A 14,347-nucleotide genomic window follows, 5' to 3' on the forward strand; every position below is an offset into this window, starting at 1 on the left:
GAATCAAAAATATATGTCAATACTACTTTAATCTGTAATCTGAGATGCATCGGGGTGTATTTCTATGTCCAGTTTGTTGTACATTACAACTGTATGATTAGATGCTTGCTTCTGATGTGTTCCTCCTTAAATGTAAATTGCACATAATGTATTCACGATGCAAGGATAGTTAGTATAGCACTCCCATAGCAAGTGTTCAATGAACTATTGCAGCCATCAAATGATAAAAGAATTATACTTTAAAAACACCGTGGAATGATGAAAGAAACGTATTGGGTTCAGTTGTGATTTAATGTCACAATCCATTGCAGGGACACATGTCCTCAGAAGGAACTTCTGGAGGCATTTGCTCAGCCTGGCACAATACTTCCAGGCATGCACTACTCTTTGGAAAGGTTCAGGATGTGTTCTTCAATGCCACATGAGAAACTGTCTGAGGCATTGGCTCTGCCCCTTCAGAAGGGTTAGCAAGTGTGTAATGGTCCTTGTTTTCAGGGGAGTACAAGGACAGCCATTTTGCCTGATCACTGTGTACAGGTGCAAAAGTATGTAGGCATCTTGTACTGCCCTAGTACAACTGAGGCCAGGTACAACTGAGACTGCAGATCCTATTAAGTACCCAAGAGTCAGAGTGGGATGTTTCTTCTGGCCGAAATTCTAGACCAAAATATGAAAATAGGGTTTTCATTGCAGGGTACACTGGTAAAGTGAGGGATCTGGCTTTAGAGCACAGTGGAAGTAGCATAAACATTTCCTAAGTAGAAGAGAGGGACTCTTGTCACTTTAAATATTTCCTTTAACCAAGCAATTGACCCAGAAGCAGCAGTGAAGGACTCCAGTGGGATTCTCATGTCCCCCATTCTTCCCAAAGTATGGGTGGCCATGACTGAAAGTCTTCTAGGGTTGTGCTGGGAAGAGTAAAGATAAATGGAGGAAATCTGGAGGCAAAACTTTGTAAAGAGAGTTTTAAAAACCTGTTTTTTTTGCTATAATTCATACATCCAGATGTGTTGTTTCTTTTAGTAGAATGTTAAAGGGCCATCAAAACACAGTGGTTCCAGGGGAGAGCCAGTGAGAAAAGGCCAAAGTGATATGAAATCATTTAGCTAAATAGAATCCTAGAAATGTAACGGGCTGGAAGGAATCTCAGTAGTTCATCTTAGTCCATCCCTCTGCTCTGAGATAGGACTATGTATATACATAGATCATCACTGACAGGTGTTTTTCTACCTTGTTCTTTAAAAAAAATCTCTGATTACAGGGATTCCACACCTTCTTTGATAACCTATTCCAGTACTTAATTATCCCTATACTCAGAAAGTTTTTCTTAATATTTGACCAGAATCTCCCTTCCTGCAGATTAAGCCGATTATTTCTTGTCCTACCATCAGTGGACATGAAGAACAATTGATCACTGTTTTCTTTATAACAGCCCTTATTTTTGAAGACCGTTATCAGGTTCCCCCTTCAGTCGTCTTTTCTCAAGACTAAACATATCTGTTTTTTTAAGCTTTTGTCATAGGTCAGGTTTCACTAAACCTTTTGTCATATTTGTTGCTGCTCTTTGGACTCTTTACAATTTGTCTGTATCATTCTTAGTGTGGCGTCCAAAACTGGACATAGTATTCTTCTCACAGTATTCCTCCTAGTAGTGCTACTCAGCCACAGCTGAGGCCTCATTAGTGCTGAGTAGAGTGAAGCAATGAATAATCTCCAGTGTTTTAGATATGATACTCCTGTTGTTCCACCCCAGCATGATACTACCTTTTTTTGCAACTGCATCATGTTGGGTCATATTCAGTAAGTGATCCTCTATACCCTCAGATCCTCTTCTGCAGTATTACCGCCTAGCCAGTTACTCCCCATATTGTATTTGTACATTTGATTTTTCCTTCTTCAGTGTAGTACTTTGCGCTTGTCTTTATTGAATTTCATCTTGCTGATTTCAGACCAATTCTCCAGTTTGTCAAGGTCAATTTGAATTTTAATCTTGTCCTCCAAAATACTTGCAACCACTCCTAGCTTGGTGTCATCCACAAATTTTATAAACATACTCTCCATCCCATTATCCGAGTCATTAATGAAAATATTGAATAGTACCTGACACAGGACACACCTCTGCAGGACCCCAGTAGACAGATTCTCCTAGTTTGACAGCAATCCATTGATTGCTCTTTGAGTATGTGTTTTCAGCCAGTTGTGCACCCACTTTATAGTAGTTTCATCTAGACCATATTTCCCTAGTTTGCTTCTGTGAATGCAAGCTGGGAATGTATCAAAAGCCTTCTTAAAATCATGATAAATCATTTCTGTTGCTTCCCCTCATCCATTAGGCCAGGATTCTTGTCAACAAAGGAATTTCAGTTGGTTTAGCATGATTTGTACTGGAAAAATCCATGCTGGCTTTTATTCACCATTCTATTCATAGATTCTAGGGCTGAAAGGGACCTCGAGAGGTCATCGAGTCCAGTCCCCTGCCCTCATTATCCTTGCTGTACTTGTTCCATTATCTTTCTAGATATTGAAGTTACCCTGACTGGTCTGTAATTCTCCACTTTCTCTTTGTTCCCCATTTTAAAGATAAGTACAATGTTTGCCCTTCTCTAGTCCACTGGGACATCACACATCCTTCATAAGGTCTCAAAGATTCCTTCATGTAATTCCTTAAGTATGCTTGGGAGAATTTTTTCAGGCCCTGCCAGTTTGAATACATCTAAATTATCTAACTATTCTTTAACCTATTCTAGCTTGTGTTCTTTCCCCCTTGTTGTTAATATTAAATCTGGTTAGGTATTTGATCACAATTAGCCTTTTTAGTGAAGATGTAAGCAAAATAGGAATTAAACACCTCAGCTTTTTTGATGTCTTCAGTTATTAGCTCTCCTTCCTTGCAAAGTTGTGGACTTACACTTCACTTATGTTTTTTTCTGTAGCTCCTAATGTATTGAAATAACTTCTTGTTGCTTTTTATGTCACTTGCTAGGTGTAAGTCATTTTGTGCCTTAGCTTTTCTGATTTTTGTGCCTACATGCTTGTGCTATTCTTTTGTATTCATTCCCAGCAATTTGTCCACGTTTCTGCTATTCATAATATTTCTTTTTGATTTTCAGGTCTTTAAAGAGCTCCTGATGCAGCCGTATTGGCCTCATACTATTCTACCTATCTTTCTTTCGCATTGGGATAATTTGCTGTTATGCCTTAAATATTTTCTCTTTAAGAAACTGCCAGCTCTCTGGAACTCCTTTTGCCCATAGATATTCTTTCCGTGGAACCTTACCTACTAGTTCTGAGCTTGTTAAATTTTGCTTTTTTAAGTCAATTTTTCTTATTCTGCTGCTCTCACTTCTTTCTTTCCTTAGAAACGTTACATGATCACTTTCACCTGAATTGCTTTCTACCTTCAGATTCAAGAATCAGTCAGAATCAAGTCTAAAGTACTTCTCCACCACAGTTAATTCCTCCTCTCCTGAAACAAGAAGTTATCCCCAGGAACTTACTGGACACTTTGTTTTGCTGTATTACTTTTCCAACAGATATCTAGATTGTTAAAATACCCCATTACTACCAGGTCTTGTGTTTTGGTTATTTCTGTTGTTTGTTCTAGAAATGCCTCATCCACCTTCTCCTCCTAATTTGGTGATCTATAGTAGACACCTATCGTGAAGTTGCCCCCATTCTTTGTCTTCACCCAGAGAGTTTTAACTGGCCTGCCTGTCACCTCCGTCAGAACAAGTGTGTACAATCTTGATCTACAATGTAACATCTTCTACTTGTTTTCCCCTGACTGTCTTTCCTGAACAATCTATGGCCCTCTGTACCAATATTCCAATTATTCAGCAATCCAATATTCAAACCAGCTGTAAGAAATTTTTATTTCAGTTGCATTAAAATAGATTTCCAAATCAGCTCCATGCTTTTGAATGAAGAATGGGCATAAGGATCAAACTCCATGGGTGCACTTAAGCTAATTTTGCTTGACTTTTTCCTGCATTATTCCCCCCTCCCCCACCTTTTGCATTTGGAAAGGTTTACTTTAATAATTTCCCAATTCTGTTTCTGCTTCAGAATGCAGATTTCACCCCATGTACATGGCGCAGAACAGATGTGCACTTGGAAAACCCAGAGTACCACACCAGATGGTATTTCAAATATTTTCTAGGAAAAGGTAATTAATTACACTTTTGTAAATGGCTTAAGCATGATTTTAAATAAATGAGAAATACTTTTCACATTTGAGTAATTGCAGTTGTTAAAGTGCATGGGATTGACTTTATTTCTTATTATTAATATTGCACCTTCAGTATGTGCAGTGCTGTACAGAAGATGGACTGAGGCAGACAGGTGGTTCCATGCCCTGAAGAGCTTAGCTTCTGATGTTATTGGGGGCACAATACAATCCAGGATAAGCACATGGTAGTATTTGGTCACTAAAGCTGTAATTGTTCACTGCACTGCAGACTTTACTGCTAGTCCATTAGAAGCTAAACTTCTAGCACTGACATGAGAGAGAAGCCCCAAACCCAAGAAGTCTTGTCACATCAGGGTTTCTCTCAAGAATTCTAGTGCTCCTCACTTTTCTATAATGTAAAAATGTTTTCAGAACACGTTTTGTTTGAGGATTTTTGTTTTTCTACTTCTTGTCCCAGACAAAATAAGGAAATACACTTGAAATGTATGTGAATTGTTGAAGGCGAAGTTAGTTGCACATCAGGAAAAGTTTAGGCTCAGTTAAGACTTGAGTGAAGGTTCAGGTTAGTTTATATCATATCTGAAATGGCTTACTCAATTGTCCTTGTTCTCTTTCACAAAATATCTTCCAGAACTGGCCCATCTCACCAGATTAGTCAGTTAGGCCCCTACTTGGCTTTGTAAGTCTAATCAATTATGCTGCTCCCTATAATGTAGCAACATTTTGTGAGATGGCATATTTGCAAAAGACTTTAAGAGAAATCAGTGGAAATGGCTTTTCTTCACAGATTTTATAGGAAAGAACTGAGATGGCAGAATCCTGTAGTTTGAGAGACTTGAAACATAAACTTTACAGAACAAAACAAAAAAATCCCTCTCTTCCCCTTGAAGCTGCAATTCCTCAGTACATTTTCTCTTACCGCTTCTAAATTTAAACCACTGCTCTTTGTAGTGAAGATCAAGTTTTTGATTTCCATGCTTTCTTCATTAAGTCCTTTAAAGTTGACAGAATCAAGATTTCTTAATGTGTTTGCAAGAGTCTTTCTTCTGTTCATTTTGTTTTCTAATACACAGTCTGAAATCTTAAACATCTATTTCTGAAAATTATTTTTACCTTTCTGTTATTTGTGTTTGTACAGTGCTTAGCACAATGTCCATGACAAGGGCTCCTAAGCACTACCTCAGTACATACAAACAAATAAATAAAATGCACAATCTGGTTTGTTATTGTAGGGATGTTCACTAGGGCTAGGCTGTATATACCAGATTTTCATAGCTCTTCCTTGTGCATACTAGGTGGTTTTGAATTTGCCTGTTAGTGCTGGATAGCTAGAAAAATATATTTTTAAATAAGAAGTTTTATTGGATAAAGTCTCTCAAAATTACTTACATTTTACAAACAGATGCAAGAAAAATGGAACTTTAACATTTGAATCTATCGACAATGGTCCTTTAAGTCATGTTCTTAAAAATAATCTCGGGTGCCAGAGACTAGAAACAAATTCCTAAAAAAAGCCAAATTTATGAGGTATTTTGGAAGCTATTGGATTAACTGAATATTTACTTTTGAAATTGCACACAACACTGAAACCACTCAATGGAAATGCTGATTAAAGAATGGTGTTGGCTGTAGTATATCAATTTATAAACTTTAGAAATGGAAAGAGCAGGAGTTGTGCACTGCATATTATCACATTTGGGAACTGCTGGGCATCCAAGTTCATTAGCATGCTTTGCAAGTGACATATTCTCAGTTTGGCCTGTTTTGGGGGGAGAGAATGAGGAGAGAAAAGGCTTGACCTAATGCTGTCATGGCCTCTCCTAAAAGAAAGCATCATGGTTACTATTTATATAAACAGAGATAGGGTAGATGATCTGTCAGTACTATAATAAATCCAGAAAGCCAAGTTTTAAAGGGCAGGTGAGTTGTATCTGCATAGGGAAATCAGATCTCCACAGAGGATCAACCTTTTGGAGTCAGCAACAGTAAAAACAGGACTGTTTGTCAGCTTTGCTCTCTGCAAGTAGTTTTGGTAAAAAAAAAAAATGAAGTGTATGTACTGTTATTCATAGAACAGATTTTCAGTAGGTGTCTAGCACATTTTAGGGTAAAATTGTGGTGGCCTTACTCATGTTAGTTATCTCATTGATAGAATCATAGACATGCAGAGATGGAAGGGACCTCAGGAGGCCATCTAGTCCATGCCCCCACACTGAGGCAGTATTATAGATATCTAGACCTTCTCTGACAGGTGTTTGTCAACCTGTTCTTAAACATGTCCAATATCAAGGATTCCACAACATCCCTTGGTAACCTAGTCTGGTACTTAACTATCCTTATAGTTAGAAAGTGTTTCCTAATATCTAACCTAACTCTTCCTTGCTGTAGATTGACAATTACTTCTTGTCCTACCCTCAGTGGACATGAGGAATAATAGATCACCATCCTCTTGATAACAACCTTTTACATATTTGAAGACTATTCTCATGTCACATGCACCTACACCACAGCCTTCTTTTCTCTAGGCTAAATATGAGCAATTTCCAGCCTTTTCTCAAACATTTTGGACCTTAAAATCATTAAAACTTCCACTGCAGCTGACATCTCCTTTGTATGATGAACCTTGGGTCCATAACACCAACTGCTTGCTGTTAATGTTTTGTCAGTTATTACATGTTAAATGGAAGCTTCAAGGCAGCATTAAGTTTACAATTATCATTGCAAAAAGCCAGGAACTTGAAAACGTTAAGGTTATAACACAGTTAATATGGTCAGCATACTCTGTATTTTACGATGTACATAATGACATTAATATGACAGATACACATTTGAATAGAAAAACAAAAATACATCTGAGTTAATGCTGTAGGAACCTTAACATGCTGTAATTAAATGCAAAAACAATGTATAGCTGAGATTTTAAATGTACAAAAGATTGGAATTTTAAAGTTATGTTTCCCACAGAAATGGAAGCTCAAGTTGTAAATATGTAATATTGTGGTAAGGTGACTGAGGCATAGTAGCTGTTGGAACCATAATTATGAATTCTGTGACCTTTCTGTGTGTATTTAAAACATCAGTGATAACAAAGACCTTTCATAATTTAAAAACATTTTCTCAAATCATGTGTCTTCCTTAAAATCGATGGCATCCTTATTTGTTTTATTAGGCTTCAGTAAAGCCATTATTGACCAGCATAGACCAAATGTTAAATGCAGATGTTGTGTACTCTGGGACTGGGAATACACACTGAAATTGCTACCGCAGTGTGACAGAGAGCACAAAACCAAGAGCAGAGAAGGGGACAAAGGATAGAGTAAGCAAAAGGAATGGAAAATGTTTAGTGAGGCTTGAGAGAGTTCAGAGGAAAATGTGACTGTGAGATTATTATAGGACCTGCTAGAATGAGGAACTCAAACTAGGTGCAATAAGTAGAAGAATTCAGAGGGTAGTGGAGTGGTGGAAGCTGGAGGAGTGGCAGAGAGATTGAACAAGAGAAGGTTATTTTAATCAAGGCAAGAGATCACAGCACATGGACAAGGGTTTCAGCAGCGGGAAAAGTGAATAAGGAGATTTTGGCAATATGCTGCTGGAAACCTACCAACAATGTAGTTCCGTTTGTAACAATTGATTTTTCCTTGTATGATTGTTTTTTATTTCCTTTCCAGTTCATCAGAATTACATAGGTACAGATGCAGAGAAGAACCCTTTTTTTCTGTCTGTCGTGCTCTCCAACCAAAACAATCAACGTGTCCCTCAATACCGCTCAATTCTCTGGAAAAAAACAGTAAGGAACAAATACTAATTGTTGCCTGCCTGCCTGCTCTCCATGGTTTTTTGGGGCATTTCCTTCCCTCAGTTGTACCACTGAATTCTTAACATTGTTCCATAGCTACTGTGCTGTGGTTACCACAGGAGATACATATATGGTATGAGTAAGCCCAGAAGAGAATTCAGACAAATCTTCTCTGTAGGGTTCATGTTTCCAGATGCTAAAATTTTTGTCATCCTGGCTTCCTTCACCTACAGGAAACCTTTGGATCCCCTGCTGACCGCCTAAAGGTCATTAACTAGGTATTAAAACTCACTTATTTTTAAGTATTTACTATTTCGGAGCACTGTCAGTGTGGATAGCTTTATATAAAACAAAGGAGAAGGAATGATCACTACTCCAAGGATGTTCAGTTCTGCATTTAGCGAGATCATACAGTTTGGACTGTCAGTATGTTGAATGACTAGCATAGAAGTTCAGTCACAAATGGGCATATTTTAATTGTTCATTGTAGTGAATTGTCATTGTAAAGCTTCACAGAAGTTGTATTTCAAGAAGATATACAAATGCATAGAGGGTGAATGTGTGACCACAAGGAGAGAGAGGAAGATCCATGTCTATGGGATAACATAAAAGGAGAAGTAAAGATGAGAGAAGAAGGATTCAAAGAGAGTGTTTAGTTAATAAGGTGGCTTAGGAGAGCAGACAGATGGGAGTGGGGAAAGAGAGGTGAGATATAGGCAGGGATGGAGTTGTCAAGGGCCTTGAAATAGATGATGACAAGAAGCTTAAAGTGCAGTATGGAAGGCAAGATGAAGCCAGTGGAGGAGGGGAGTGACCTGGGCAGAAGCAGTAGAAGTGGTTTAAAGGGAAAAGGGTATTATAAAATATGAAGTGTTGGTAGAGTGGCGTAACCCATAACCACTTAAATAATTTATGCAAACTAAAAAAGCAAACAGGAAAATTAGACAGATTTATACAACTCCCAGGCAGTGAGAGTACATCAAAAGAATATCACCCACATATACTTCCTGTCTCACGTGTATTGCAGAAGAGATTTTGGTCAATTCTTGGTGGGATTTGCTTCCTAGGAATCACCCCATCTATATTGATTTGTTCCATGTTTCCTGGCTCTTGAGTGGACTGTCTTTACAAAAAACAAAATTAAAAACAAAACCACCAAAAAGGAAACAAAAAAAAATTGAGATAACAGAAGGGGGGGGAAATGTTCTCTTCATTCTGCACTTTAGACTCCCCCATTGTACAGTAAAAATATGACGACAGATGGAAGTGTCAGTTACTTCAAAATACACTAGTCCAAATTATTACCAATTTATGGCTGCTGAATCAGTACAGTGGGCACATTTAAGTTCATTCCAGTTCTCAAGATATTACTGGTTTTAGTGGTATTATCCGTTCTAAATATAGGAAATATAATTAAAACTGGAATTAACTTTTTAATGCACCCACTGTATGTAGGAGAAAAGATGGACAGTGTACAGATTATATAGTTTTGCTTGTGAGTGTTGTTTGATCCTACTGGATGCCTTAATAGTCCCATGTTTGTCGTCAGAAGTGCTACATATGAACATCAGCTGCAAATGAATAAAAACTCTTTGTTTCCTTTGTTTTCCTTTTCTTGTTTATCTGATATGGTTCTTTAGTGATGTGATCATTAGCCAATAAAACCTTTACTAACAGAAATAGTCTTCCAAATAACAATTTTAGTGGTAACTTTTTAATGAATTTTGGTAACCTCCCAGGCTGAGTTTGATACAAGATTATGCCCCTGCTGTACGCACCTACTGTGTGATACCATATGACACCCACTGCATAAAATGAATATGTGCTCAAAATAAGGACTGTGGGAACATTTGCCATTCAGCAACCATTTGATCAGCTCTTCTAAATTTTCAGAAGCAGGTATACAATAGTTAGAGTTCTGCAGCTAAGAACTGATGTGGTCTAGGTGTGAGCCTTGTAGGATTTCCTTCTGTGGTTTAGTAAATGACAGTAAAATTCCACCGTGTGTTCAGGAAATATTGAGATAAAGTAAATAATATACCTCATGCCATTTTACAAGTCAAAAGAATATCAGTGGTTTTATGCAGAATCAAAATTAAAATGTAAGGTCATCAATGATGTCTCTGGGAGTCTATTAAGTCCACTTTAAAAAGCTTTACAGAAATCTACTAAATGATTATATGTCAATGGAATATTTTCTTCCAGCACCAGAAAGAAAACTGAGACATGTTGTTCGGTCTTTATTTTTCTGTAAAATATTTTGCTGTTGTATTGTGTTTTGTGATTCTAAAAAAGTTATTTATTTTCTTTGTGATAGGGGTGGGAACATAACTGGCTGGATTGTGTTTGTCCCCCTGTATAGGAGATGTAAATGGAAGGGAGGCGCCTTCTCCTTATTGTCTCCCTGGCATAACCATGTAGTGTCTCAGCATCATAATGTGATCCATTATGCTCTTGACCCTACTACAAAGAACAGACACACTTTTTAAAGGTCAAAATAACATGCACTGCAATAGCAAAATATATGGTCCCTGGTACTGCCTCCTTTCCAAAGGAGGACACAGAAAAGGTGGGGCCATGGCCTCATTCCCCTTCACACAGTCTATGAAACTTATTAAATGCCTCAGAGAACATATATTCCTAGGAGCACCAAGCTGAATTGTGCTTCCCAGAGTTCTTCCTAAGGCATTGCAGCTCCATTCCACTCCCAGAGTGGGACAGTACTAATAGGTACAGTGTGACCCACAGTTTAGAGGGCTGATATTTTTCTTTTAGCGTTAGTGTTAGCTGCTCTCTTGATTTCCTACCCCTCTTTTTTTCCCCTGAATTGTGTGTAAAAGCTTCTAAGATGTTTACAAGATATGGCTCTGCTTCAAGTGGTCTCTGCATATTGCCTTCTGTAGGATGCACTGACAGTTTGCAGCTGAGATGGTGGAACCTTACTCATAGTGCCTGTTGGAGGACACTCAGGCCCTTGTCTGCCCATTCCCTCACCATCATGAAGTTCTAGAGTAGGGGTCTCAAAGTCCCGGTCCGTGGGCCATCTGTGGCCCAAGAACCTCCCCGCTGTGGACTGCAGAGGAAAGACACATGCAGCCACTCTGCCGGCAATGTCTGCTGCCGGCACTGCCTCCCTCAGCTCCCATTGGCTGGGTGAGAGGGACAGAGATACTATCACTAGTCGCTGGGCAGAGTCAGCCATGGAGGCAGCATCCTTAGTTGCCTGGCAGAGTCAGCCATGGAGGCAGCATCACTTTTTTCCACAATGAGTATAAAGAAGTCAAAATACTGAACACAACTATCTGATGCACACCTTCCTGCAGTCCTGAGGGTTTCAACTGCTCAGTCACTGAGGCCAGACATCAACAAACTGACAGGACTTGAAACATTGCCAGGTGTCCGGCAAACGCTAAAAACTCTCTGGCAGGTGAAGAATTGTATAAAGTTGTATGACAGTTTTATTATTTCTAAGAAATTCAAAATTAAAAATACAATATAAACGTTTTCTTTTCTGAACACCATCTTCAGTGACATTATTGGCCCATGGGGAGGATTTGAGAACTGGCACTGGCCCTAAGGTAAATTGAGTTTGAGACCTCTATCCTAGGGGCTAGGTTTGGCACTGACTGCCTCAGTCCTTTCCAGCACCAGCAGTGGTGGATTAGGAAACCAGACTGAACCTGTGGTCTAAAGCTTTCTTCAAGATAGCTATTTTATTAGGGTTTAGCTATAGCTATTGTTTATAGTTATTTAGTATAAGGTTTTATTAAACTAGGTTTATAGTAATTTAGTATAAGGTTTTATTAAAATAGCAGAGTGAAAAAACACTCGAGTGAAGTAGCAAATATTATTACTAACTCAATTATGGGCAGGTCTATACTCCGTAAGGGATAGATGCTCTAAGATTGATCCACCCGCCAAATTGACTGCAGATTGATCTCCAGTCAATCCCTGTACTCTACTCCTGACGAGAAGAGTAATGTAAGTCGACTGGAGATTTTCTCCCGTTGACCCCCTGTGTTGTAGACCCTGCAGTAACTTGACCTAAGGTACGTTGACTCCAGCTACGTTATTCGTGTATGTTTGTCATAGCCAAACCAGAAATTGAAGGATCCAAATTTATCATCAGCAACACAATTAGAAATTATGAATGTTGTGCCAGATCTACATGTCAGTTCCAGGCTTCTTACCCAATCTCCTGTTACCGTAGTGCTCACAACTGTCACTTGGATCTGATGCCTCCACCTTAATTGGATGCAGGAAGTGAAGAATTGAGAAAGAGGAAATCATCTTCAGAGTCAGAAAAAAGAAGGGTAGAGGAGCACCATGCCTGGCCTCTGCTTTAACCTCCTAAAACAGATTCTCCTAGTAAACCAGTCTCTCCAGTGCCAGGACCACTGCTGTTGCCTCTGTGTTCTGGATTGGATCTGGAATCAGATCTGCAATCTGTAGACAATTACAAGCAGGAGGTGATATCAGTTTGTATGTCCTTAGAAAAATCTCTGGCTCTCAACCAGTCCAAGAGGACCCTTATTATGGATAATGTTATGAATTGGATTTGGCTGTAGCTTACTGGCAGATGCCACCATGTTCGAGAGGCCCTTGTTGGCCATCCCCAGATCTGCAGAACAGTGTACAATTTCAGTCTCCTCTAGCACTTCCAGAAACAGTTCCCAGAGATTTGAGGATACCAGATCTATTGACAAAATATAGTGGGAGACCAGTCTCCTACTCTATCATACAGCTGTTTTATAGGAATTTCAGGAGACGGATCCTGAAATTAACAATCAAACATCTCCCAGAGCACTGCCTCTGCATTGTGACCCCATTCCCCACCTAGCGTGGCAACAGCAGCTGTCCCTTCCCATCTCAGAGAGGTATAGGCAGCAACATGGCAAGGATAGTAACAAGGACAACCCATCCTCAGCACTTCTGAGCACTTAGGGTGCATATGATTAGGTGGATGGGCTGGTGCCTATTGCATTTTTCTCTCCTGCTATGCTCAGTCTTGTGATGGTTGGATGTTGATGGAGTTCCCCAGAGCAGTAGGTCTTGGATTAATATCCCATTGAGATGAGTGAGGTAGTTCAGACATCTCAGAGCTATTGTCTCAGGCTCTCTGCAAACTCCAGGAGATGTTACTGTGTCAGTCAGTTCATGTTTGTTTTTCTTCCCAACCATGGGGACTAGAAACTTTTTAAAATGAGAGCTCAGATTCTGCTGTAATTGCTTGTCTCTGGGAGCAGAGGTCCCAGACACAGAGCTGTAGTGCCTATGCCTTACTTAAGTCATCCTTGTGTTCAGGTACTCAGGTAGCTTCTCTCTCACAGGGGCTAATATCAGATGCTTTATGGGACGGTTTAAGAGTCTCCATAATGGCTAAAGTATCAGAGGGGTAGCCGTGTTAGTCTGGATCTGTAAAAGCAGATCTTCCGTAATGGGTAGTTAACTTCACCTATAGGCATGCTATTACTTTTCTCCTAACCCAAGACAGTTAGTGATTAGATTTAAGTCCTGATCCATGAGGATTTATGTACCTTATGAACTTTATTCTAGCTAATATAACTATTTTTATTATCCACCTAAATATATAATATTTTATTTAACCCTGCGATTATTGCTGCAGTATTTGTAGCACTGAGTTCCAAAGTTGAATAATACATTTTGTAAAAATATTTTCTTCTATTTGTTTATTTCCTGGACTTAATTTTTGTTGGTTGTCCCTTTATTTTTGTATTATGAGACTGTAAAGAGGAGCACTTGACTTACTTTCTCTATACAATTTAATATTTTCATACTTGTAAGACATTACTTCTTATACAGGCTCTCTAAACTTAAATAGCCTTAATTTTTTTAGCCTCTCCTCCTGTGGAAATCTATCCATGCTACTAATCATTTTCATTGTCCTTATCTGCAACACTTCATTAATTCTGAGATGAGTGGCCAAAACTGAATACAGTATTCCAGATAAACGGCATGTTATCAATTTATATAATGGCATTATAATTATAATACAGTTTAATATTTTGTTTTGCCTTTGACTACCACTGTACACTGAGAAGATTCAATTTAGCAGTCCATAATGATACAGTGACAATTTTTCCTAAGTAGTTATAGATAACTTAGAATCCATTAATGTGTATGTATAGTTCAAGTGTTCCTCTCAATGAGCAGTGTCTTGCAATTGTCTATATTTTAATTTCATCAATCCTCATGCTGTTAGATGACTTAACATTGTTAATTCCCCCTGCAGTTCCTCACATTCCATTATACTCTAGAGTAGCCTAAATAATGTTGCATCCTCTACATGTTTTGTCACATCACTCTCTTCCTCCCCTTTTCCAGGTAATTAACAAATATAT

General features: G+C 38.7%; 1 protein-coding gene across 2 annotated transcripts in view; it reads left to right on the top strand.

Moving 5' to 3' along the window:
* GARNL3 (GTPase activating Rap/RanGAP domain like 3) overlaps positions 1-14,347 on the top strand; it is a 159,677-nt gene that overhangs the window by 38,417 nt on the left and 106,913 nt on the right. Inside the window, exons 4-5 of one of the 2 annotated variants that reach the window (XM_030535650.1) lie at positions 4,066-4,165; positions 7,858-7,976. In XM_030535650.1, coding sequence (XP_030391510.1) covers positions 4,066-4,165; positions 7,858-7,976 — 219 coding nt within the window. Of the gene's footprint in view, positions 1-4,065; positions 4,166-7,857; positions 7,977-8,242; positions 8,264-14,347 lie in introns of those variants that run through there. The other variant, XM_030535651.1, reaches the window with a different exon arrangement.

Source organism: Gopherus evgoodei, chromosome 16, assembly GCF_007399415.2.
Source record: "Gopherus evgoodei ecotype Sinaloan lineage chromosome 16, rGopEvg1_v1.p, whole genome shotgun sequence".
Taxonomy (NCBI): Eukaryota; Metazoa; Chordata; order Testudines; family Testudinidae; genus Gopherus; species Gopherus evgoodei.